General features: G+C 47.7%; 1 protein-coding gene across 1 annotated transcript in view; it reads right to left on the bottom strand.

Annotated features, from left to right (window-relative positions):
* Window positions 1-26,398, bottom strand: part of Ksr2 (kinase suppressor of ras 2) — a 372,315-nt gene that overhangs the window by 211,651 nt on the left and 134,266 nt on the right. Inside the window, 1 exon segment of the mRNA XM_085837085.1 lies at window positions 18,627-19,143. Within this exon segment, the coding sequence (XP_085693211.1) occupies window positions 18,627-19,143 (517 nt within the window).

Raw genomic sequence — 26,398 nt, 5'->3', positions numbered from 1 at the left:
TCTAGAGTGAGTAAGACATGCTCCTTATCTTGTCTGGGGTTATGGGTACCAGGGAACATAAGTTATCAAAATTCACTCAACCTAGGGCCAGGGAGATGACTCAATGGCTAAGGGTGCCTGCTATATAAGCTTAGAGACCTGAGTTCAAATCTTCAGCTCCCACATACACAGACTGTGCCTGGAACTCTAGCACTGGGGTGGAGACAGAGGGATCCAGAGAGTGATAAAGGGAGTTACCCCAAATCCTACTGTAGCTTCTATTGTGCATATGCAGGTATGCACCCACACACTTGTGTGTACCCCACAAACACAAACCCATTGAACTTAAAATCTGTGGCTTTTTAAAAGAACTTTTGGTAGAGTTAATGCACGTATTTATTTATTTAGTGTGTGTGTGTGTGTGTGTGTGTGTGTGTTAGGGTAGGGCCCAGGTCAGGTTGAGCTTGTGGGGGTCAGAGGATAACCTGTGGGCGTTAGTTCTCTCCTTCCACCATGTGCGTCTCAGTCTCCCAAGAATCAAACTTGGCTCCTCGGGTTTAGAGGCAGTCAATCACCTTTGCTGACTGAGCCAGCTCACCAGGCCGCCAACCCTACGGTGTGTTTGGTTGGGTTTTGTATAAAAAGCGGGAGCTCAGTTTTCAAAACTGTAAATACAGAAGTCGAAGAGAGGAGCCAATGGGTACCTGTGTCCCTCTCCTGTAGGAATGAGGCAGAAAATGGAGCAACAGAGTGAGTATGGGAAGGATGTGAAAGCAAAGGTGATGCCGCTAGGCCCCACCTCTGGCAAGTCTTGCCACTTTAATACATTGAGCTTGCTATGATTAAGTAAACTCTCAAATTCTTCACTGGAGGCCAAATTTGCCAGGCTGCTCATAGTAAATTGGCCCCAGGCAGATACCCCAGCTGCAGTCCATCACAACCTGGAACGGGACATTAACTTCCGAGAGGCCCCTGCGGCTCGCCGAGCCCCAAGATTCCTCGCATATCAGGAAGAATCACGAAAACTTAAGTGGGCAGCTGAGACTAAATCGGAACAGTGCTCTGGCATGAGCATCCTGCGAGATCCGCCAAGTGAGGATAACGACTTTGGAGACCCTTGGTTCTCTCAGTCTAAACTCAGCTTACATTTTGTATGATGCTTCTAGCTGGGACCTGAGCTGGGGGTGACAGACTCAGAGGAGCCTGGCAGGGCGGTGGCAACCTTAGGTCTTCAGGTAGCCTCTACCTCATGGACCAGCCGTGGCAAGCAACTATAGCAAGTGTGCAGTGTAGACCACCATAAATTTAACCTCACCCAGCTCTTGGTGCAGGCTCACGGAAGAACTGGAGATGGCGCATGCGTATTAAGAATGGGTACGTCAGCTGGGACCGCACGTGTGTATTAGGAACTGGGACAGGCTGGTTTCCTTTAGCACCATGCTACCAGCAGCTCCACTTCAAATTGTTGCTGGGGAGCGGGGTTCTTCAATGAGCACAGAAAGGTTTCTCAAATACCAAAATAAGTCATGAGCATGGCATCATTTTTAGCAACAGCAAATATACTCTACAGCCTTCTGACACCCACAGCCCGGTACCAATGGCAATGTAGCCTTTCTCCCCGAGAATAGACTCATACGAGCTCCTCTTAACCCATACGTTTGTTACGGCAGCTATAGGGAGGTGCATCTTTGAATGCATTAGAACAGAGGCTGCCTACAACAACAGTGTAGAAGTGTTCTCACTCCTGACTGCAAAAAAACCAACAACAAAACAAAAACAAACAAGCAAAACAACTGGTCAGAAACCAGCATGCCCTGAGAAGAAAACCTCAACTGGAGAATTGTTGAGATCATGTTGGACTGTGGGCATGTCTGTGAGGGAATGTCTTAACTGTCCATTGAGATGGGTGGATCCATCCCGGCCCACCGTGGGCAACGCCATTCCCTAGGCCGGTAATCCTGAACCATTTAAGGAAGCAGGCAGCATGGGTACGTTCCTTTCTCTCTGCTCTTGACTGCATATGGGATGTGACTGGATGCCGGAGTTCCCATTTTGACTTGCTTCCAACGATGACTTGGGACCTGGCATTGTAAGCCGAATAAACCTTTTCCTCCCTTATGCTGCTTTGTGTTAGAGTGTCACAGCCACAGACATTAAACTTAAAGTGAACAGTGACGGATGTTTTCAGCCACTGGCTCTCACATTACCCTATCCTGCAGGATCAAGGCTAGAAGAAACAGAAGTGTGCTCTGTCAGGGACGACCCTGCCTTGAGGGAGCTGAGGAATAAAATCTCAACGTGAAGCTGGTTTTCTTACTTATTCTATGCTGGGAACCTGGGGAAATCATTCATTCATTCATTCATTCATCCATTAAACACTTCCTGAGCCTTCATCTATGGACTCCAAGCTGTGTCGAAAGGTTTGATCCTCTGGTACCTTTCAGGGCAAGGAGGCAAGAACCATCTCTTAAAAAGAGATTCTGACAAACTTGCCTCGTGGACTGATGCAGGGTAATGCTAGAACACACAGAGCTGTAAACACTGGCTACTTCTGATATCAACTGTCTGTTCTCTGATATTAGAATATACAGGCAGAAAGTTGTGGGGTTGGCCTCCTGAAAGGGGAACCATGGCCACTCACAGAGGCCACCTTCCTGATGTCCAAAAGATGATCCCAAAGACAACACTGGGTCTAGAAAGGACAGCTACGCATCTGCCTCCTGAAATCCATTGATTGGCTGGTCCCTTAAGAAAAGCTTCCCGGAGTCTGGCCATGATGGAGCGGGGCCTATCTGGAGGTCCAGAGGGTTGTTAACAGGTTTACTTCTTCCTCTATTAATTTGAGTTAATGAATACCTCCAACCTACAGGGAACAGGAGTCGGGGTGGGGCAGGGCTCATTATGAACAACCAGAAAGTTTCCGGCCACATTGGGTTTAAATGGCACAGGCCTAAGCCACCCATCAGAAGCTGTCACCTGGCCCTTGGAGGTGTCTGGTACTGGAAGAGGGTCTGTGGCTCTGTTCTTGGCCAGCAGACACCAGAAGCAGATGGCCATGCCTCCCGTTGGCTTCCGCTCAGCCTCGCCACCAGAACCACACTGCTGTGTGTGTAGTGGTCTGGGAAGCTCGGGGGACACCTGCAAGAATTAATTAATGACAAAGAGGAAGGAAAGCATTCCGAGTAGCTAGACCAAAGTCTCGAGGTCAAAATGTAGTACAGCTAAAAGCATGCATGACAAGTGATGGCCCTCCTCACAGAGAGCCCTTCTAGAAAGTTCCCTACTGAGTGACTCAGAGTAAACCTGGGATCTTACATAATCCTCTGGTCATCTCTCTCTCTCTCTCTCTCTCTCTCTCTCTCTCTCTCTCTCTCTCTCTCTCTCACACACACACACACACACACACACACACACACACACACACACATACACACACACACACTAGTCACTTTCCAAAATGACCCTTGTTCCAGGCACTAGCACCTCCCACTCTCCTGCCTGGGTATGCCCTCCTCTCTTTACCTGAACCCCTCTCCTCTCAGATTAGGCATAGACAAACTTCAAGCCAAAGGGCCAATCTGGCCCACCCCTTGTTCTTATAAATAAAACTTTATTGGAATGTGCCCACACCCATCATTTGCATACTGTCCATGGTTGCTTTTCTTCTCAACTGGCAGAGTAGAATGACCCCAGTGGAGACCAGAAAGATGCAGAAAGCCTGATACCTTTACCCCCTGGATCCTTACAGAACTGTCTGCAGGCTCCTGTGTTAGAGGGCAGTTCTCTGGGAAGCTATTACTGGCTCAAAGGAAAAAGAAAAAAAAAAAGTCTTAAATGAGTATCGTCTAGATTTGTTTCTCCTATCAGCCCTTCTCCACTGAGTTATGCCTGATGATTTCTTTGTCTCTTCTAGGTCACAATCCTCTTATAGAAAGAGTTTAGGTCACCAAGAAGATGGCTCAGCAGAGTGTGCAAACATGAGTGAACACCAGTGCCCAGGTAAGCAGCCAGGTGGTAGCATCCAGATGCAGCCCCGAGATGGGTGAAGGAATGAAAGCAGACAGCAGATCAGTTCCCAGGAACTCGCTGACCAATCAGTGTAGCCAGGTTCAGTGGGAGACCCTGTCTCCAAAAGTGAGATAGAAAGCAAAGGGGGAAGTCACCTGATAATGACCTCTGCTACCCTGTCACACACACACACACACACACACACACACACACACATAATGACCTCTGCTACCCTGTCACACACACACACACACACACACACACCAACACATAATGACCTCTGCTACCCTGTCACACACACACACCAACACATAATGACCTCTGCCTACCCTGTTACACACACAAGCACACACATGCACAAACATACACACACACATACACACATACACATACACACGATCTCTGCCTACCCTGTCACACATACATGCACAAACATACACACACACATACACACACAACAACACATGATCTCTGCCTACCCTGTCACACACACATACACACACCAACAACAACAACACATTAAAAACAAAGTTTGTGGGGTTGTTGGGGTTTTTTTTTTTTATCTATATTCCCTGGACTCTTACTGGGACCTCTGACAACTCACAGGTCATGCATGGCGGGTGATAGCCCTCCTTACAGAGAACTCTTCTAGGAGGCCAAGCATATACATATATGTATACATATACATATACATGTGTGTATATATATAGAGAGATACATAGGTAGATAGATAGATAGATAGATAGATAGATAGATAGATAGATAGATAGATAGATAGATACAGGCAGGCAGACAGTCAGAAGACAGACAGACAGGAAGAGTGAGAAAACAAACAACTGTCTTAATACTGGACAACCCAACAACAGCATTAAATAAACCTGAACTAACCCGCATTGCTGGCAACTTTCTCGGGAGACTGGCTAATTCTAGGCTCCGTTGTCAGCGCCTGGGAAACAGGACACAGGTGCTCACCAGAGAAGCCTTTCTGGGGCATGGCATCACCCAGGCACTCTGAAACATGCCACATGTACATGTATGTGTGAGAGAGTCCCAAGCAGACAGCCTTTTGTGACACTCTCGTCACTTTGACAGGACCTAGAGTCACCTGTGAGGTACCCTGCTGACCAGTTTTAAATGTGAGTGGTGCCATCTTTTTTTTTTTTTAAGATATGTCTATTTTATGTATAGGAGTACACTGTAGTTGTCTTCTGACACACCAGAAGAGGGCATCAGATCCCACTACGGACGGGTGTGAACCACCAGGTGGTTGCTGGGATTTGAACTCAGGATCTCTGGAAGAGCAGTCAGTGCTCTTAACCACTGAACCATCTCTCCAGCTATCTTGTAGTTTGCTCAATCCATCAATGTAGTACCATGGGAGTCTGTGAGCTGAGCTTCTGCATTCATCCCTCTCTGCTTCCTAGGTGGAGACCAGCTGCATCACACCCCCGCTGCTATGGCAATGCCATAGCAATGAACTGTGGGCTTTCAAACTGCGAACCAAAGCAACTCCCTCTTTCCTTAAGCTGCCCGTGACAGATACCTTGCCACAGCAACAAGACAAGGACTGCAGCTTCTGTCTGGGACGTGGTGGTCCTGATCCCATCCTAGGAAGACCCAGAATTGATTGTCCTCTCATCCAGGACACACACCCATGTCCCCTCCATGAGGTTGATCTTCACTGTTATGTGGCTGCCTTGTGTCTGGCAGCTGAGGCCACACCCTTGACCCGGGGTGGCTTCACCTCCATGGCCTCCAGTTTCTGCATATACTTTGAGGATGCTAGCTGTCCCCAGCTATGGTCTCATCTGCCTCAATGTAACCATTCCACCCTACCCACCATCTTAAGTCAAAGTCTCAGGCAGCTGCCCTCTATGATACATTGTGCCATCTGGGAGCCAGGCACGAGGGGAAAGCTGGCCTTGGAAGGAATTCTGATGCCCCCATCTATTATACTAAAAGGTTCGTTTCAGAGCCTATTAAATAGGTCGAAGAACCAGATACAGAGCAGAGACTCTCTCCCAGCCTACAGTGAACAGATTCCAGGCTTTTAATTTGGCAAGCAAGTGACATTTCCTCCCAGAAGGCAGGCAGTGCTGGCTGAGCAGAGAAAGTAGAAAAACTCAACCGATTACCACAGAGCAAGATAAAAGGAAGCCATAAATCCTACCGACAAATGAAGCCCTCCAGGGCAGCAACACTTTGTTGTACACCGCTGAGCCGCTGTATCTCAGAACTTCAGTTCCGAGACTCATCCTTAAGCCACACAAACCCCTTGCTCCAAGGGTGGTTCATCAGCTCTGGGTTCACGTGAGCAGCAGAGCCCATAGGACTAGTGTGGGGGTGATCTGGGGGGAAAGGGCTTCTCCATAAGACAGTCCCAGCGCCATTATCACACAGGGTACCTTAAGTGTCAGCTAAGACTGGGTAGAAACGTGTGTGTGTGTGAGTGTGTGTGAGAGTATGTGTGTGAGTGACTGTGTATCTGTATATGTGTGTGTGAATGTGCTTGATTGCGTGTATGAGTGTGAGTGTGTGAGCATGAGGGTGTGTGTGCCTGTGTGTGAAAGTGTGTGCGAACATATGTCTGTGTGAGTTTGTGACTGTGTGAGTGTATATGAATGTATATACATGTGTGACTGTGTGTGATGGTTTGTATATCCTTGGACCAGGAAGTGGCACCATCTGAAGGTGTGGCCTTGTTGGAATAGGTGTGACCTGGTTGGAATGGGTGTGTCAACTGTGGGTGTGGGTATAAGATCCTCACCCTAGTTGCCTGGAAGTCAGTCTTTCACTAGCAGCCTTTGGATGAAGACATAGAACTCTCAGCTCCTCCTGTGCCATGCCTGCCTGGATGCTGCCATGCTCCCACCTTGATGATAATGGACTGAACCTCTGAACCTGTAAGCCAGCCCCAATTAAATGTTGTTTTTTATAAGACTTGCCTTGGTCATGGTATCTGTTCACAGCAGTAAAACCCTGACTAATACACTGTATCTGTAGATATATGTGTCTGTGTGTGTGTCTGAGTGTGTATGAGTGTGTGTGTGTGACCACGAGTGTGTGTGTGTATGCCTGTGTGTGAAAGTGTGTGTGTGAATATGTGTCTGTGTGAGTGTATTGTGTGAGTGTGTCTGTGAGTGTGAGTGTGTGTATGAATGTGTGAGTGTGAATGTGTGAGCATGTGTGTGAGTATATGTGAGTGTGTGTGTGTGTGTAAGAGCATGAGTGTGTCTGTGTGTGTATGCGTGTGTGTTGATAAGTACTAATACCCAGGATGGTAAGTGTCCTGTTACATCCCTCTCAGCCTTAACTCCTTTGATACAGACAGGTCTCTCTCTTAATCTGGGGCTAGGCTGGAAGCCAGCAAGCCCTAGCCATCTGCCTGTCTCACACAGCACTTGGATACCAGGTGCAGCATCCAGAGCCCACCTTTTCTGTGGGCACAGGGCTCAGAACTCAGGCCCCCATGCCTCTGCAGTGAGTGTTGGTACCACTGATCCATCTCCGCAGCTCTGGCTTTGGTGTTTTGAGACAGTTTCACTTTGTAGCTCAGGCTGTCCTTGAACTCACAATATAGCACAGGTTGACCTCCAGCTTAGGACCATCCTTCTGCCTCAGGGTTCTGAATGCCCAAATTATAGGCATGCACCAACACACCCATCACTAAATACACCTAAATCGCTTAAGGGCCGTTCTTGCCCACTCTTCTGCTCTTTCTAACCCGCCTGAGTTTCACATTCTAAAACAAAAGAAACAAAACCCAACTCCTCTCAACAGAACGAAGGCCTTGAGGTTCTGATGGCTAAATAAAAACTGTCAGCGTGGCCAGACCTGGACTCCCCCTGGAACAGGAACCTCTACTCAGCCTGGTGAGGGATTCTCTAAGTTAGGCTAAAGGCCCACCTTGGGCAGCACCAATCCATAGGCTACTGTTCTAGATTACATAAGGAGGAGAAAGCAACCTGCATTCTCTCTGCTTATCGGCTGCTGATACAGTGTATCAGACACCGGACAGTCCCGCCACCTGCTCCAGTCCCACAGGGTTCCTTCTATTTCTCACTTCTGCTGTGTGCATTCACTGTAACAGATACTGTTATGTAAGAAGATTTCATATGCTGGACACTGGACCTTGACTATTTCTTTTTTAGCTCTCTTGCTTTATTTATTTATTTATTCGTTTATTTATTTATTTATTTATTTATTTATTTATTTATTTAATGGAGGAAAGCCTACATGCATGTGGATGTCAGAGGACAACTTGTGGGTATTGGCTCTCTCCTTCCACCATCTAGGTCCCTGGGTACTGAATTCAGGTCCTCAGGCTTGGTGGCAACATTTATCAGCTGAGCCATCTCCTTAGTCCCATTTGCTGTCCTTTACATTGATTTTTTTTTTTTTACAAACCTCATTATAAGTATCAAATACCACCGGATGATACTGGACCTCATGTTAAAATAGTAAATAGGGAGCAGGGTGGGGGGAGGGCACAGGAGACTTTTGGAATAGCATTTGAAATGTAAATAAAGAAAATATCTAATAAAAATTTCTAAAAATAAAAAATAAGAAGAAGAAAATAAAACTAAAAAAATAAAATAAAAGAGTAAATAATTTTAAATGTTCAATTATCTCATGTGGCTCTTAAAATACTCCCACAGAGATTTAGGTCCTACAGTGTGTCAGAGTATGATTCCACAGTAGGCAAGGACTCTGTCCCTTTTCCAGTGACATAAACCACAGCCATCAGACCGGGGAACACAGATTTATGCTCAATCCCCAAACTCCTGAGGCAGGGAGAGTCATGATCTCAAACCCAGACACAGTAAGAACCCAAATCAAAAGCTAACCAGAGCTAGGGAGATGGCCTGGCAGGTAAGAGCTCTTGCTGAGCAAACATGAGGACCCAAGTTCAAATCCCCAGTATCCATCCACACGTTAATAAAAAGACAGACGTAGCAGTTTACACCCCTAAACCGAGCACTAATGTGGGAGCACACAGGTGGAAACCAGAGGAACTCTGGGGCTTGGTGGTTGCATGAAGCCCAGCTCCAGGCTTTGGGCGAGTCCCTGCCTTATAGGAATAAGAGGGATATGATAGAAGACATCCAATGCTTACTCTGATCTCTGCACACACACACATGCACACATATACACACAGACTTGCCTGCATACAAATAATAGAAACTGTGTCACCTCCCATTTCTATAAAAGGTGGTGACCTGAGGGTCATTCCATTGACATTCTGTGGCCTCACAACCTGGCCAAGTGCTATCACAGTGGGGGACAGGGAACCCCAGCTCTGAAGCAACAATGGCATACTGGAGGTGAGTAGAAAGTGAAGTGGAGGCCAGACGCTGGTCTCCAGAGCATGACCTACTAGAGTTAGACAGTCTGCAGAGACTATAGGGTCTGCACTAGAGGCATCAATCAACCAGCAATAACACCCCTCTCGGACAGAAGCCAGTACTGAGCACACAGACTTCTTTCCTGCCAATATCATCAAACACTGATAACCCAGCTACTCACACTGTGTCAGATTCCTTAACCAGCCGTGGACTGATTTCATGCGTGGGAATTCTATCCCAATGCAATGTGTTTTTACGAGCAACAGAGCATCCAGGATGTCGGATTGTCCCACATCCACGAGTCTTGGAGCATTCACCATGACACCATGGGTATGATCCTTCAGGGCATGCAAACTTTGTCTCATAGGCAAGCTTATTTGAAATGTGGTGTAAAGGACTGGGGTGACAGCTAAGGCCATAAAGTGGTCACCTTACAAGCTTGAGGACCCAGGTTCAATCCCCAGAACCTACACTCAAAAATAATAATAATAAAGAAAGAAACACCATCAGGCATGGTGCCACATGCTTATAGCAGGGGAGGCAGCTATAGGTGGAACCCTGGCCCTCACTGACCAGGGACTGTGACTTGTGAGAGACCCTGCCTCAAAAAAGGCAGACAATACCTGAGGAACCGCATCAAGGTTATCTGTCCTACACCTACACACAGGCATACAGTCATACAAATAAAGTTAAATAAAATAAAGAAATGAGGTATAGAATTACCTTCAAGCTGTGTCCTTAAGGGGCCAATAAGACACAAAAGGATTTCATTTTTAGACTTGGGTCCTCTGAGAGATCTCGCTGCACATATGAGAAATCGGAAAATTTCAAAGTCTGAAACCCCTTAAATCAAAGCATCACGGATGCAGGACACATTCGACCTGTGCCACCGACCAGCTCTCCTGTTGGCTGTAAAAATCTGTCAGCTACATCATGTGGCATGTCTATACCTACACTGTGTGCTCAGTGCCTGTTAGGTTGGACTTACACACACACACACACACACACAAACACACACCTGTTCTAAGTAAAAGACTCAGCACTGCTGGAACTGGTTACACACAAGGCCGGTGGGTGTCATCAGCCACTCTGCACATCCTTCCTATGGAGGGGACAAAAGCCACAGCTGGCTGGAACCTGGCATCGTCTTCTCCATGACGTCAACCTCAGCCTTAACTTCCTGTATCTCCAAGTTCAAGCAGGGAGGTTTGCTAACCAAACTGAAGGAGCATGGGTGGAAATCCACACCTACATGAGGAAGGGGGGCTGTGCTAGAATGGGTGCCTAGTGTGGCCAAGTCCCTGGGTATGAATCATTGCATCAACACACAAAATCCACAGCTCCACCCATGGCCGCCCGGTCTGCAGGTGCCTCTTCAGATAGAGACCAAGGTGACAGCCAAAGACTTGTAGGCGTCTCTGTCGACTTCCAAATCTGCTTTCCATATCGATTCACCTGACGGTACTAATTTCATGCCTGAATAATATGTCTCGTTTCTTCAAAGTAGAGTCTGGGGCCTGGGATTGAGAAAGGGGCGTTTACTAATGCTGAAGGAGAAGGAAGCAGGATCCAGAACTCCCTTATGCGGAGTAATAACAGAAAGATTTTGGGGGGTGGGGGAAATGAACAATAATATGTAAAACACCAAAAAACAAACAAACAAACAAAAAACTTGTAAGAAGCAACTAGATAGGATATATATTCCAAACCTAAAAATCAGAGGTTCTATGGAAGACACCATTGATTGGAAGTAAGAAATTCTGTGCTTCCTCATTTGTCACCATGAATGAGGCCATGGGTTTGATCCCCAGTACTTCGGGGGTGAAAATAGGAGAGAAAGAGGAGAAGATGGAAAGAGGGGAAAGAAAATGGGAAGGAAGGAGGGAGGGAAGGTGGGAGAGAGGGAAGGAGGCAGGAAGGAGGGAGGGAGAGAAGACAGGAGGGAGGGAAGTAGAGAGGACAGAGGGAAGGAGGGAGGAAAGGCAGGAGAGAAGCAGGGAGAGAGAAAGATATGGAGGGAGGGAGAACAGGAAAGAGGGAAGCAGGGAGGACGGAGAGAGAGGGAAGGAGGGAGGGAAGGCAGGAGAGAAGCAGGGAGAGAGGAAGATATGGAGGGAGGGAGAACAGGAAAGAGGGAAGCAGGGAGGGGGGAGGAAGGAAGAAGGGAGGGAGTAAGGGAGAGAGGAAAAGATGGAGGGAGGGAGGACAGGGGAGGGAAGCAGGGAGGACGGAGAGAGAGGGAAGGAGGGAGGGAAGCAGGGAGGAGGGAGAAAGGGAGAAGAAGGAGAGGGAGGGAGGGTAGTATAGGAATTTAGCAGCAACTCCACAGGACAAGAGTTTCAAGAGAGGCCTCTAGTAAAGTGAGCCTAGGCCCTCCCTGAGCTGCTTCCTGGGTCCTCTGACCACCCGCTAAGAAGGCCATGTGTCTGTGAGCAGGCCGCCCTGCTCAGGGTAGACTGCCTCTGATCCATGTGTGGGGACTAGGACGACTCAGGTTGAATTTTAAACCTGTGGGAAGGACCCACAGCTCTGAGTCCCTGGGAGTCATCACAAAGCCAATATCCCCTGGAGACCAGGACAGGTCTTGAACCTGTTTAACGTGGTTCTCTTGACTCTGCACTGCCCCCTGCTTCGGGGGACACGGAAGCAATACCTGCAGTGGCTCTGAACCTCCTGGGTCATTCTGGGGCAAACTTGAAAGGAAATGGAACCAGGAAGGGAGGGCTCTTTCCAGTTTAATGGCTTCTCTGCTATCTGCGTGCTCACTGCTCGTCTGGACCTTCCTCTGACATCAGCCTGCCTTGTCATAATTAGCACAGTGATCTGTAGGTATGTGTCAATGACTTTAAATACTTGCACATAATTAGTTTTCTAAAATAGACAAAAAGATCTCTCCTGAAATCGAATTTACATAATGAATCTGTTCAGCCAGGCCTGTTCTCTTTCCAACTACAAACGATACGGCCCAGACCGGGTATAAAATCAGAATTGGCTGGATAGAAGAGCTCAGGGTTCAAACACAAGCAAAATAGATAGATATTTTTGGATCCTACGCAGCCTGGTTCTCTCCTCTTGGGCCAGTAAAAGCTTTGAGACATCAGGCCCCAGAGAAACAACACAAGGTTTAAAAGTTGAGGCAAGCATCAAGAATATTCTAGAATGTGATTTGGGGGAGACGAGAGGGCTTCTAGGAGAAACAAGGCTGCAGAGATGGTTCAGTGGCTAAGATGGCTGCTGAGTGAGCATGAAGACCTGCGTTGAAATCCCCAGCCCCCATCACAAAAAGGAGGAGTGGCCGTGTGATCCAGTGCCCTAGCAGAGAGAGACAAGGAAGCTCTCCAAGGCTCACGGGCTGACCTCAGACAGAATGAGAGACCCCGTACCAAAGGGCATGTGACAACGATTAACAGTGGAAGCCAACCAACCTCCTCTTCTGGCCTCTGTGTGCACACATGGGTTCATGAGCACACACATACATGTGCACAGGAACCACACATACCCCCACACACATATATATGCCTCATGCACACACACACAAGCACACATACAGATAGAGAGACAGAGAGAGATAGAGACAGAGAGAGACAGAGAGACAGAGAGAGACAGAGAGAGAGAGAGAGGAGAGTAAACGTGGGGATCGTGAGTGGACTATTTGTATTCATGCACGAGTACAGTGAGTCATAATGATAAGGGAGCTACAGCTCCAGCCATGAGAAAGGAAAGCTGGTGTCTCATGACTATAAACGCAAATAGATGCCTACAGGATGCCAATTACAGTATTAACCATAGTTACTGTGGTTCCCAATGACCAGGGGTGGAGGTGCTGTTATCTTTCCTTGCTTGTGTTTTATGCAGCTATAGCTTCTAAATATGGGTGTAGCTGGGAATTAGCTAATTAAAATCATAGCTGAAGTTATCTTTTAATAGGATTTGGGAACAAAAGCTTATAATAGAATTCATATGTGTGCATGCATGTGTGTGTGCTCATGTATGTGTTCATGTATGTGTTCATGTGGATGTTTATGTGTGTGTTTATGTGTGTATCCACATATGTGTTCACGTGTATGTATGTGTTCGGGTGTGCTCATATGTATATGCGTTCATGTGTGTGTATGTTCATGTGTGTATGTGTTTGTGTGTGTGCTCATGTCTATGTATTCATATGTGTGTTCATGTGTGTGTTTATGTGTGCTCATATGTGTATGTGTTCATGTATGTGTCCATGTGTGTATATATTCATATGTGCTCATATATATGTGTTCATGTTTGTGTTCATGTGTGTGCTCCCATGTCTATGTATTCATGTGTGTGTCTTCATGCGTGTGTATTTGTTCACTGTGTGCTCATATGTGTGTATGTATTCATGTATGTCTGTGTAAGTGCACATGAGGCAGGGGTAGAGGTTTCTTCCTCTATCCCTCTCCACCTTAGTTGTTTCAAGGACAAGAGAGCAAGATCTTGTTGTGCAGAAGCAACAGCTCGACCCTGAAAGTGGGTTGCTCACCACCATCCCCAGCATCCCCAGGATGCATGTAGTGGAAAGAAAGACTGACTGCCAAAAGAAAGAAAGCTGTCCTCTAACCTCCACATACATGCTGTGGTGAATGCGTGCACATATACACACATGTGTGCACATGCACATATGCACCAACATGTCCTATCCTCTTTTATACACTTTCTAGACCTTTGAGGCTTCCTCAGTACCCAACATTCCTTTTGGTGAACAAAGCCTCCTTTTCACACTGCTGTATCTTTGGGAATGCCAAGTAAAGCAAAGAAAGAAAGGAAGAAAGGAAGGAAGGAAGGAAGGAAGGAAGGAAGGAAGGAAGAAAGAAAGAAAGAAAGAAAGAAAGAAAGAAAGAAAGAAAGAAAGAAAGAAAGAAAGAAAGAAAGAAAGGAGGGAGAGGGAGGAAGGGAGGGGAAGGGAAGGGAAGGAGGGAGGGGAAGGGAAGGAAGAGGGAGGAAGAGAGAGAGACAGAGAGAGACAGAGAGACAGAGAGAGACAGAGAGACAGAGAGAGAGAGAGAGAGAGAGAGAGAGAGAGAGAGAGAGAGAGAGAGAGAGAGAGAATATGAAGGATGAAGGCAACAATATCTTCCTGAGAATGTAGACAGGGGAGCATGACAAAGGCTGAGACTCCCCAGCCAACCACACAGCAAGGCTCCAGCAGACTAAAGAGACCTCTTCTGTTTACTGTTTTCTGTTTGTATATTTGGTTTGTTTTTGTTTTATTTGGGTTTGGTTTGGTTTTTTGTGTTTGGTTGGTTGGTGGGGTTTCTTTTTAGTGGTTTTGTTAGTATTGTGTTGTGTTGAGTTTTTCAAGATCTCCCATGTTGCAGGCTGGCCTCAAATTCACTACATAGCCTAGGATGGCTTTTATTGAACTCCTGATCCTCCTGCCTCTACCCCGAGTGCTGGGGTGTCAGGTACCTGTCACTACAATCCGATATCTACCATGCAATCCCCAGCACGAAGCCACAGCCTCATCCATGTTAGGAAGGTCCTACCCACTGAGTTACAGCCTCAGCCCTGTTTTCTTGCTTTCTGACTGTCTTCTGTAAAGAGACTTCCAGGGGACAGAATGTAGACCTACCCAGACCATGTGACACACACTGCTCATGTGCCAAGGATGAAAAAGTCAAAGTGGTCTTGATGCGATCAAAAGCCTCCCAGGGTACACACTTGAAATGTCACAGGAATCAGCAGTTTGGGAAGCCTCTGTTGTCTTCTGAAAGACCTTTGTGACCTCCATTACTCTGCCTCACCACCATTAAGAAGAAATAAAGTGGACGACAGGCTGCCAAGTTCCCATGGGAATATGCCCAGCAGGGATGAAGGGTGGAGTCAGACACAGGGAAAGATGTATGTCCTCTCAACTACTTCCTGTAGAGATCATTCTAAAATCAAAGCTGTCTAGAGTAGTAAGAGCTCTCAATGGGGAAAACAAAACAGAAAAAGTATATTTATGGCTAGTCTATATGTGTTTGTGTGTCTATGTGTGTGCATACATGTGCATATGTGTTTGTGCATGCATGTATATGTGTATGTGCATATGTTCAATATGTATGTCATATGTGCATATGTTTTTGTGTATACGTACATATGTGTGCACATACATGTGTGTATTTATCTGTGTATATATATATATGTTCATATGTGTATGTGTGCATACATGTATATGTGCATGTGTTTGTGCATGTGTATATATGTGTGCATATGTGTATGTGTGTGCACACATATGTATGTTTGTACATGTGTATGAGTGTGCATGTGTGCATGTGTGTATATGTGTGCACATTAATTTGTATATGTGTACACATGTGTATATGTTCATGGGTGTGAACAAGTCCCACAGAGCAACTTCCTACACCACACCATGTTTCCCAAAATATTCTCCTCTAAGTCCATTAATCTCTTCTTTCCAATGCTGGTCACAGCCCATTACATTGATACCATCATCTGCTAATGGCTCATAACCTCAGACTTAAAAGCAGGAACATATTTCAAGCTCTTTGGTCAACCAACTCAGGCAAGCTGAGCCTCCCCAGGGTCAAAGCCAGGGTCCCGAGGCTACTTCCTGGAGGAAGTCCAGACTACTTGGAACACGCTAAATAGGGGCTGCCCCCACCCCCAGTCTTATTGTTAGAACTTAGTGACTACAGCGCTCCTCTCCTCCATTATTACCTAGAGGTGAATCTGGGAGGCCCCTGAAGGTGGCCAGGGACCTGTTCCCTTAAGGAAGAACTGACCTCAATACTGACACAGACAGAAGACCATCATAGGCAAAACTTAAGACTCCTGCATCCTGATGTAGACCCCCAGCACCATTGACCATGACTGTGTCCATCTGAAAGACTTTGAGGGAGGGTCAGATTGGGTCTGTCTAGAGTCAAGCTCTCCTGGAGAGAGGCCAACCCTGAGAACACAAAGGGGCCACTTCTCACATAAGCCCAGCCATGCAGCGAGAATGTCATAGGTCTCATGGGGACCCAGCTCTAGACAAAGAACTACAAGCAACTGAGGAACGCTGAGAACGGGAGACATAGTCTTCCCCAGGGACGAGCACATTTGGTTATCCAATACCAAATGGTCGGCTCTGAAAACATATCTGTACAAGTAACGATGTATGGATTCAGCAGGCTCTATTTATATATTTATGATTATATTTTCAAAAATAGATACCATGATCTTAAGGCAGAGAGTAAGGAGGAAGGGTGCATGGGAGGGTTAGAGGGAGGAAATGATATAAATGTATTTTAATTTTAATTTTAATATAGGTAACATATAATTTAATTTTAATTTATATAAATATATAATTATAACTGAATGGTATAAATATGTTTTAATTTAAATTTTAATGTATAAAATATAATTTAATGTTAATTTATATAATTATATAATTACAACTTAGTGATATAAATATATTTTGGTTTAAATTTTAATATGTGACATATAATTTGATTTTGATTTACATAATTATATAATTATAATGTACTGATATAAATATATTTTTAAGAAATAGATGCCATGAACTTAAGACAGAATAAGGAGGAAGGGTGCATGGGAGGGTTGGAGGGGGAAAAATCATATAGTTATATCAATAACTAATTTAAATGTAATTCTAATTATATTTAAATTTAATAATTTTTTTCTAATGCTATAAGTCTAGAAACTGACACCAGACCTCTCACCACTTTCCATCCTGGCAATTTCACACCTAGCCTTCCTGGGACTCTCCCCTGTATCCTCACAATCTCCTGGCCTCAGTCTCTGTGGCTCTCACGAAATCGTGACCATCCTATCTAATTCTCATCAGAAGAGCCTCTTTCATTTGCTTCAGCCTCTGAGGGACCGCCTCCAGGTTCCCAGCTGCGGGAACACCCTTCATCTGACCTCACCCTCCCCTCCACCACCCCTCAGAAGAGAGACCATCTCCCCAGCACAACTTAAGACAGACTACAGCCAAGGCCAGCTGGAAGCTGTTTTTATAGATGGTTCTATTGGAACACAGCCCGCCCATCTGCTCACCTGCCGTAGTCAGGCTGCTTTAGTTGTTGAGCCTTGACAATACAAACCCATTCCGCCAGCACAGCCAAAAATATTTACCATGTTTACTGTCTGGCACTCCACTCCTGGCTGATAGGATCCTCGTTCTCTTGTTTGTGGCAACAAAAACTTAACGTACAATTGGCAGTTTTAAGCCGTTTTGAATGCAACCTCAAAGGCCTTCAAGAGATTCATTCACAGGTTATGTAAATGACACTGACCGGGACCAGGGACATTTTCTCATCCCAAATTCTATTCCAGTTGGATCATGGCAACCCATTTCCCTCTCCCTCACCCCAGTCTGCCACCTTTCTACTCCCTGTCCATAGCCTTGGCCCCTCTAGCTTTGAGCTTTTTTCCCCCCTGGCTTCCTCTGTCCCTCTGCCTACTGGTATGAGACCCCCATCATGTTAGAGCAGACGTTAGAACTGTCCCTCTCCCTTGACTGCTGAACATTATCCCCTCTATGGAGAGGCCCCACCTCTCCCCTCAAAGCTGCTTACTGAAGGTCACTCAGACAGTCCCTGACTTTCAGAGGTCATGAGTGGTGCCACTCCCTTCCTAATTTTTTTTATGTCATCTCAGTTCTGTGTCCAGGCCCCACAGCCCCAGGGGCCTTCTACCCACCTCCAGTGATCCCCTCCCACTGTCACCCATAGGAGCCTGGATTTCAAAGACCTCATAGAGAACAAAGAATGCCCAATAGCCACATTTTACATTGACACTACGTTTTAATGGTAACTATTTTGGACAAGTCATATACCTTATTTTTTTAAACTCATTTTACTATGCCTACCAAATACTTCAAGACTAACAACGTCGTCACTTTGACCTCTGTCTAGGGCCAGCAGGGAAGTGACCCTGCAGGGCCCAGCAAACCTGTCCTGCCTCCATCCACAGGATAAGCATGTCTGACTCCGTGGGCTGTACCCAGTCCTACCACTGTTCGTCAAAAGGACTCCAGGGCAACGCTAAAGGGGCAGCCAGTGAGTTTTACCTACTAAAATGGGCCACAACTTAGATTCAGTTCCAAGCCATGATATGCCTACCAACCGCCAGAAATGTCAAAGGCTATCGGGTAAAAAGAAACCGGAAGTTCTAGAAAATTCTATCCAACCCATTTCCTCGGTGCAACCGTGCTTTCCTTTATCTAGACTGACGGACACAAGACTGTCTGCTCCCGACTTCCCCAGAGGAGCGCGGCTCCTTGGGTTCAGCCACCCCAGAGCATCCACGGGCCCCACTCACTTGGGTGTGTTGGCCTCGTCTACACGGTTCCCGAGCTGGAACTCGTGGGATTTGCTCCTGTGTAGCGCTGTGAAGCCAGGGATCAGATGGATGAGCTTCCGAGAGGAGGGGGGTGGAGTCCCGGGAGGCTTCAGCTTGTTTTTTCTCCTCATGGGTGGCGTGCCAGGTGGGGTCACGGTGGTGACAATATTTGGGGTGCGAGGTGGGGTGCGGACTACGTGCCGCTGCCGGGGAGACGGGGGCAGAGAGCGGTGGCCTGATTCCAGGGGTGGCGGCGGCGGGCATAAGTTCGGGTAGGCATCTACAGTGAGTCTGTCGACTTGGGTGTACACAGGGGTCCCAGGCGTAGGGCTGGTAGGACAGAAGTGCTGGGGACACTTGGTCTGGACCCTGGGGCTCTGGGAGAGGTGGGTTCGGATCCACGGGCTGGGCTCCGGGGGGCACACAGGGTTGCTCTCCTGCCCTGGCTCCGTGGTGGGCCACTGGATGATCCAATCTTGTTTGGAGAGATTCCCTCCTGAGTAGGAAAAAAGGAACAGAGAGATGCAGGTAAGGAAAAAGGGAAGGGGTAGGGTCGCTGTAGGCAGAGATCCACCATCAGCACTTTATCACAGGTAAGTCACATCAAGTGCATCTCATGTCTCAGCAGCCTACACTCGGCACAGTGCATCTTCTGCACCTTGTCTACACATCCTGTCACCTCAGGCTACACACCTCCTGCTGTGTACACACACCTCCTGCTGTGTGCACACACCTCCTACTGTGTACACACACCTCCTGCTGTGTGCACACACCTCCTACTGTGTGCACACACCTCCTACTGCGTGCACACACCTCCTACTGCGTGCACACACCTCCTACTGTGTGCTGTGTGAAGTGGGCACACACCTCCTAGTGTGTGCACACATCTCCTACTGTGTGCACACACACACCCTGCAGCCTCAGGCCATGTATACAGCACCTTAAATGCACCTCAGACTTCATGCTGATCACCTTGTACGTAGCTCACAGTGCATTCACACCTCATGCATACTTCATGCCATAGGCAATGTATCATCATGTCAGGTGCCTTAAAAGACTGCCAAGGGAAATGCTTCCCTACGAGGCGACCTTAATGCTTGTCTTCAGAATGGATACGGACTTGACAGACAAGGAGGCACATTCCTGGGGGCCTTCCCCATGGTTATAGGGAGGGAAACAGAGTTTGTGATATTCAGTAATGGTGAGCAGGGGACAGATGGTCCATACAAACCACAGGCATGACACTGCTACACGGAGGAGCCAAGTATCCATGCACAGAGCTCCTGTGGATCTCTGGGGACTACAAGGGGACTGATGTTACAGGCTCACTCCCTAACTGCATTCCACAACCTCACAGAGAACACACACGCACACATGCATGCACACAACACTGAACATATCTGGGCAAGATCACTGGACTGTATCCATCCCAGTACCCTAGTTGTGACTCCATCAAACAAGATGGAGCCATTAACAAAAACTGAGCGAAGCCTTCCAGATTCCCTTTGCAGTGTTTTCTTACAACAGTAAGTGAATCTACAAGCAGCCCAACGAAAACCTTCAGTTAGCCCAAGCAACATAGCAAGTCCCTGTCCCAGATATCCAAAACCAAAGAAAACAGTTCTGTTAAAAAACTGTAGAGGGAGCCCAGCATGGTGGCACACACCTTTAATCTCTGAATTCAGGAGGCAGAGGCAGGAAGATCTCTCTGTGAGTTTGAGGCCAGCCTGGTCTACAAAGCGAGTCCAGGGCAGCCAAGGCTGCACATAGAAACCCTGTCTCAAAAGAACAAAAAGGAAGGAAGGAAGGGTGTCAGAGGAGAAAAGAGAGGGAAGGAGGCCTCCTCAGGATGTGATCTCCCAGGAGGACACATGTCAGCTGGCTGAAGGGTCACCATGCCAACAGTAAAGACAGGTGGCCCAGTCTGAGGATGTTAGAGGTGGGGGTGAGGGTCCGGGTGCGGGTGGGGAGGTAGGGGTGGGGGATAGGGCCAGGACAGAGGTGTGCTAAGGACAGGGCTGGCTTGTTGTATCATTTACTTTTAATCCTTCTAGAACTTTCTCAAATAGAACAGAGCCTGTTTCCAAGGCAACCCACAGTAAAGAGTGTGGCCTGGGGTCCTCAGACAACAGCTGAATTGAACAGATGTAAAGACCACTCTCGAACTCATATTTCTCCCTTGCACCAATATTTCCCCCTCGCTTGCTGCGCAGATAGCACAACACAGGCAGATCAGAGGAGTTGGAACAGATTGGAAGATGCAGACCCTTGTGGGGCAGCATGTGGCCTTGCTTCTACCTCAGGACAGAGATGTGAGCCAAAGGGCCCAGGTTGGCATCTGAACCCCAAACACCCTACTTGCAAATAAAGTCCCTGCAGGTAGGACTGAGCCGAGTTCATTCTAGGGAAGGCCTAATCAGCTGTAGCTCATGAGGAGGAGAGGAGCCACGCGTGACGGCACATACCTGCCCTCCCAGACACCCAGGAGACAGAGGCAGAAACATCACAGATCTGAAGTCATCCTAGGCTACGTGCTGACCTTTATTTCAGTAGAGAGAGGTCACAGAAGTGAAGTGAAGATGGAGAGAGAGCCTGGTGGGATGAAGCAACAAGCCAAGGGATGTGAAGACTGTCCATCACCACACACACACACACACACACACACACACACAGGTACAGGCGAAAAGGGAGAGAGGCTGGGATCCAACCCACAGAGTGGCAGGAATCTGTGCTTTGCTGCTTGACTCTAAGCTCTGGGAACCATAAGTGTGTGAGCTTGTGCTAATGTGCTCTCTTACAGCGCCTCTATCCCTAGGACGCCGAGGACAGCTACCTAGGGGAAAGACCCATGTGTGTAACCACAGAACGAAGTCATCAAAGCTGACATATCATCAGGCCAAGTGTGGTGGCACATACATTTAATCCCAGCACGGAGGCCTCTGCCGCCCTCTGCTGGCCTTTGAGGGCACCTGCACTCACGTGCGCATACCCACACAGGCAGATAGGTACACATAATTTTGAAAATAACAAGTGGGAAGAAAAACAGCATTTGGGAGACAGTGGCTGGTCTCAGAGCTGGGAGATCAGTTACCCTGTCTTCCTGGAAGTGGGTCACTGGCCTGTTTAATCAAGTTTTAGATGAGTAAGAGGACCTGATCAAAATCCCACCAAAGATGGAGACCAATGCTTTCTTTTGCTTTTCCCATTAACCACATGGTATCCTAGAGGGCCGGGGCATCGCCCACTCTTCCTCCAAGGACAGACAAACAGACACTTCACTGGTTTCAGGGACTCACTCCCCTTGAATTAAATTAAAGAGATAAAAAGAAAGATATCCCACCATGCCAATCACATTCCCTTCCCTGGCTAATCTGCTTCCTCTCCATACCAGAGGCTCAAAATCAGAAGTTCAGGTACCAAGAAGCACAAAGCTTCATTTTCTTACCCAAGCTGCTCAAACAGGAACGTCAACTCTGCAGCGCCAAGGCATCAGAGACGCCTGGCTGATGGGCTGTGTGCTATCAGCAACCCCTCCCCCTTCTGATCCTCTTTTTAATAAAGTCTAAGGGGGAAAAAGGTAATTTTTCATTTTAAATAGGGCAGGTGTGGTGGCACAGGCTCCTGGGTTATTAATCGTCACCCTTGCCTCCTGTCATCTGTTTCTGGAAAAATCGTTTTATTTCAAGTCTTGACATGGGCGGGGAGAAGGGAATAGATTTTAAAAAATGAAAGGTCTGAGGACTGATTAAAGGCATTTTCAAGGCATACGGGTTTTTTTTCTTTTTTTTTTTTCTCTTTTTCCCCCCTTTGACATTCTCTGATAAGGGACCGGGAGAAATAAAAGCCCTTCGAGAGGGAGAAAATGATTTCAGAAAGTCTAGGCGACTGTCTGCCTTCTTTGTCCCGTTCCATTGAAACCATATAAACAGGCAAATGCATAGCTTAGAAGTCTGGATGTGGAAGCTAGCGTCACACACAGGCCTCAGCCCTTCCGAAGCAGCTGGGGAAGGTGTGGGCTGGGCGGGCCTCACCCCCACCATTCCAGGACCACTTACTGGGGCTTGGAACTTCCCTGACTATTTCAAAGTGCTTGTCTGTTTTAATCACGCTGACTTTCAGGCAGGAAGCAGGATCTCTAGCCATGGCTTGAAAATATATTTTCCAGACTCCAGGGTTAGTTAGAGGACTAGAAACAGCAGCTCCTAGGATTATGAGTGAAGCAGTCTGGCTCCCTGATCCAAACTGCAGAAAGCTCCAAAGTTCAAAATGTCTCTGGTGCCACCATGAAGCACCAAGCAGAAAATTCTGTGGCTGAACATTCCCATGTGACCAGCGACAGCATAGACATGGACACACTAAAAAAAAAAAAAAAAAAGTACTGCATAAAATTATTTTCTGGGGCCACAGAGATGACACAGTGGATAAGGTGCTTGCCCCCACAGACACCAGGACCTGTCTGTCCTTCCTTGCTTTTAGTTGCTGTGATCAAACCAAACCAACCTAGGGAGGGAAGGGTTTATTTGGCTTACACATCCCCATCACAGTCCAACACAGAGGGAAGTCAAGGCAGAAACCCAGAGGCAGGAACCCGGAGGCAGGAACCCAAGCAAAGACCAGGGAGGAACGTGGCATTCAGGCTTGCTCCTCATGGCTCACTCAGCCTGCTTTCTTATACCACCTAGGACAGCAGTTGATAACCACTAACCCAGGACGTCTTGCCCAGGGATGGCACTACCCACAGTGGGCTGGACCCTAACACATCAATCATTAATTAAGAAAACGTCCCACAGACATGTTCACAGGCCTATCTAACGAAGGCAGTGACTGAAACTATCCAGCACAAAATCTGATTGCAGAATCCACATAAAAGCCAACTAGGAGTGATATTTCAGTGTAGTTCCAGCACTGGGGAGGCAGAGACTCTGTCCAGACTCCCTAAGCAAACCAGTGAGCCAGACTCAACTAAACAGCAAACTCTAGATTCAACCACCGATGCCACTCACAGGCCTCTATGCCCACTGATGCATGTGTGTGTGTGTGTGTGTGTGTGTGTGTGTGTTATTAGCTGCCAAGTTCATTAAATGAGAACTGCTCAGGAGACTGACTGTCCCATCACTTTTCCTGGTCCCCATGGCTAGTTCCAACCACTGTCAGATCCTAAATCAGGATAGGCTAAGGTACCTGTGAAGCTGCATAAGATGAGGCCTCATTGGACGAAGTGGGTTACTGGGCAGTGCCCTGAAAGATATACCTCATCCCCCTGCCTCTTCCTGCCTGTCCTTCCTGGTTGACATGAGGTGAGGGGCTCCACCCCACCTGCCACAATCCATACATCCTTACTCACACAGCAGGTAATTTACCAACTGAGCCATGTGATCAACCACACAGCTGCACAGAATGGCTTTAAGGTGTGATGCTCGTTGGCATTTAGGATGTGCACCGTGTGGGGCCGTGGCCACGCCCATCATGTTCAAGGTGAGATCAGACCCCAGAGGTAACCACCGTCTCCTCCCCTCCTCTCCCACCCTTAGCAGCTACAACGACAGGGCTGCCCGGTCATCATGCCACAGGGTGTTAGTGTCTGGTTCACTCTGTGTGGTGTTCAAGGTTTATTCACACAGCAGCACAGCTGAGTGCTTCCTTTTCATGGCTGAGGTCAACACTGGAATCATAGCTTGGTTCTCTGCTCAGCAACCAATGGACACGGCACACTGTCACGTTGACTTTCACTGTGCCAGGAGGAACACACATGAACCAGTATTGTGTGGCTATCTGTCTCCAATACTTGGAGCATAAAGTAGAAGTGGAATTGCTAGGCCAGGTGGTAACCCTCTTTAACAACCCAAGAAACCGCTACACCATCTTCCTGGTTGGCTATGGCATTCTTCATTCCCACCAACCGAATGGAGCCGCTCTCGTTCTTTTCCCATCCCTTTACTACTGATTTTACCATAACCATCATCACCATTACCACCCTCATCAACAGTTTCATCATCACCTCCCCCATCATCACCACCACTATCTCCATCACCACCATCACCTCCATCACCAGCATCATCAGCACCATCGCCAGCCACGTGGGTGTTTAGCAAAGCACATGTATCAATGGCCTCAGCTGAAGACACCCAGTGTTGACCATGGCCCGGGTCCCTCCCTGCCTCCTTCTCTCCCCCTACCTTACTTTATTACACTCTCGTTACAATCTTGTCACATTGCTGAGGACGTTAAAGCTCTGAGGAAAGTTGAGTCCCCTGTCCAAGGCTGAGATCAATCCCACTCAGTCACGATATCCTCCACGTCAGACTCAATCCTCTCAGCCCGAAGGATTAAATATCCAAAATTGGAACCCTTCCTCCATTTCCACTGGCTTTAGTGTGTTCCTACTGCTGGGTATTGGGAGCTGACATTGGAGATCCAAGATGCGTGGGATCAGATGGGGAAACTGAGCCTTCAAGGCAGAGCTTCTCAACCTGACGCTGCGACCCTTTCATACAGCTTCCCACGCCATGGCAACCACCCCCCCCCCACAACCACAAAGTTAAGCTTGTTGCTACTTCATAGCTGTAATTTTCCTGCTTCTATGAATCATAATGTAAATATTTGGGGGGGGGAGACAGACGGTGGCCAAATGGGTCCCAACTGCCAGGCTGAGAACTACTGCTCCAAGGAGTGCATCCCCTCCCCCCATCTAGAAAAGGCTCGGTCCAGTCACCCCCACCCATCCCCCCTCATTCCGACCCACCCCACTCACCCTCACCTAGGGAAAAGGCATAGCAGCCAGCGGGAGTTGTGCTAACAGCTCACATCCACAGTCAGGAAGCAGAGAGAAAAGAACACTGCCACTCTGCCCACTTTCTCCTTTGTACTCAGCCCAGGATCCCAGTCCACAAGATGGAGCGGTGTATACTCGGGGTGGGGGTCTTCTCAGCTCAGCTAATGTAATCGAGATCATTTCCCACAGGCGTGTCCGTGGGCTTGTTCCCTCGGTGATTCGCGTTCCTGTCTGTATGAACCATCATCAGGCATACTCCAAGAAGCTATACCCGGAGCCGTAGGATGTGGCCTTGCTCCATCCCCATCGGGAGCATGAGCATCAAAGGACTGGAATGTTCTGGAATGTTCTGGAATGTTCTGCCGCAAGGTGTGTGCAGCTCTTGATTTGGGGGGAGGTAAGTACACTTCAGAGCGTTGGTGAGTTCACACCCACGGAATCCACAAGGCATGAGAATTGACTACACTCAGGCGTATCCATTGGCCAGAACCTGCTCATGATGAGTTCCCTGGGCTGACACGCCCACCCCAGCCCTGCTACCCCTGCAGGAGCTGCAGTTGGCATTATGGATATTTATTTATTTGCGTATCATTTCTACCACTTTGGCTTGATGTATAAGTCTGATCGTGTTCCAGTGGATCTTTGACAACTGATTTGAACAGCTAAGGAGCCTTGGGTTCAAGTGGTCACAATGCTTCTGTCATCCACACACACCATGCTTCCTAAGGATGAGGTGCTCCCTTACACTGAGGTGCTCCCTAATGCTGGGGTGCTCCCTAACGTTAAGGTGCTCCCTAACACTGAGGATGTGAGCCATGACCCACACAGATGTCCTAGGTGGGACCATGCTCTGCATGGGCCACTGATACCCATAGACCCACACAGAATGTCAGCAAGGACTTCCATGCCCTGTGGGCAACAACGGCAGAGACTTCCTCCTCCTCCTCCTCCTCCTCTTCTTCCACGTCCATCACCATTC

This window comes from Mus caroli, unplaced genomic scaffold, assembly GCF_978045245.1.
Source record: "Mus caroli unplaced genomic scaffold, Mus_caroli_1 scaffold_4, whole genome shotgun sequence".
In the NCBI taxonomy this organism is placed as follows: domain Eukaryota; kingdom Metazoa; phylum Chordata; class Mammalia; order Rodentia; family Muridae; genus Mus; species Mus caroli.
The sequence above is the reverse complement of the archived record's forward strand: the minus strand, read 5'-3'. Positions and strand labels throughout refer to the sequence as shown.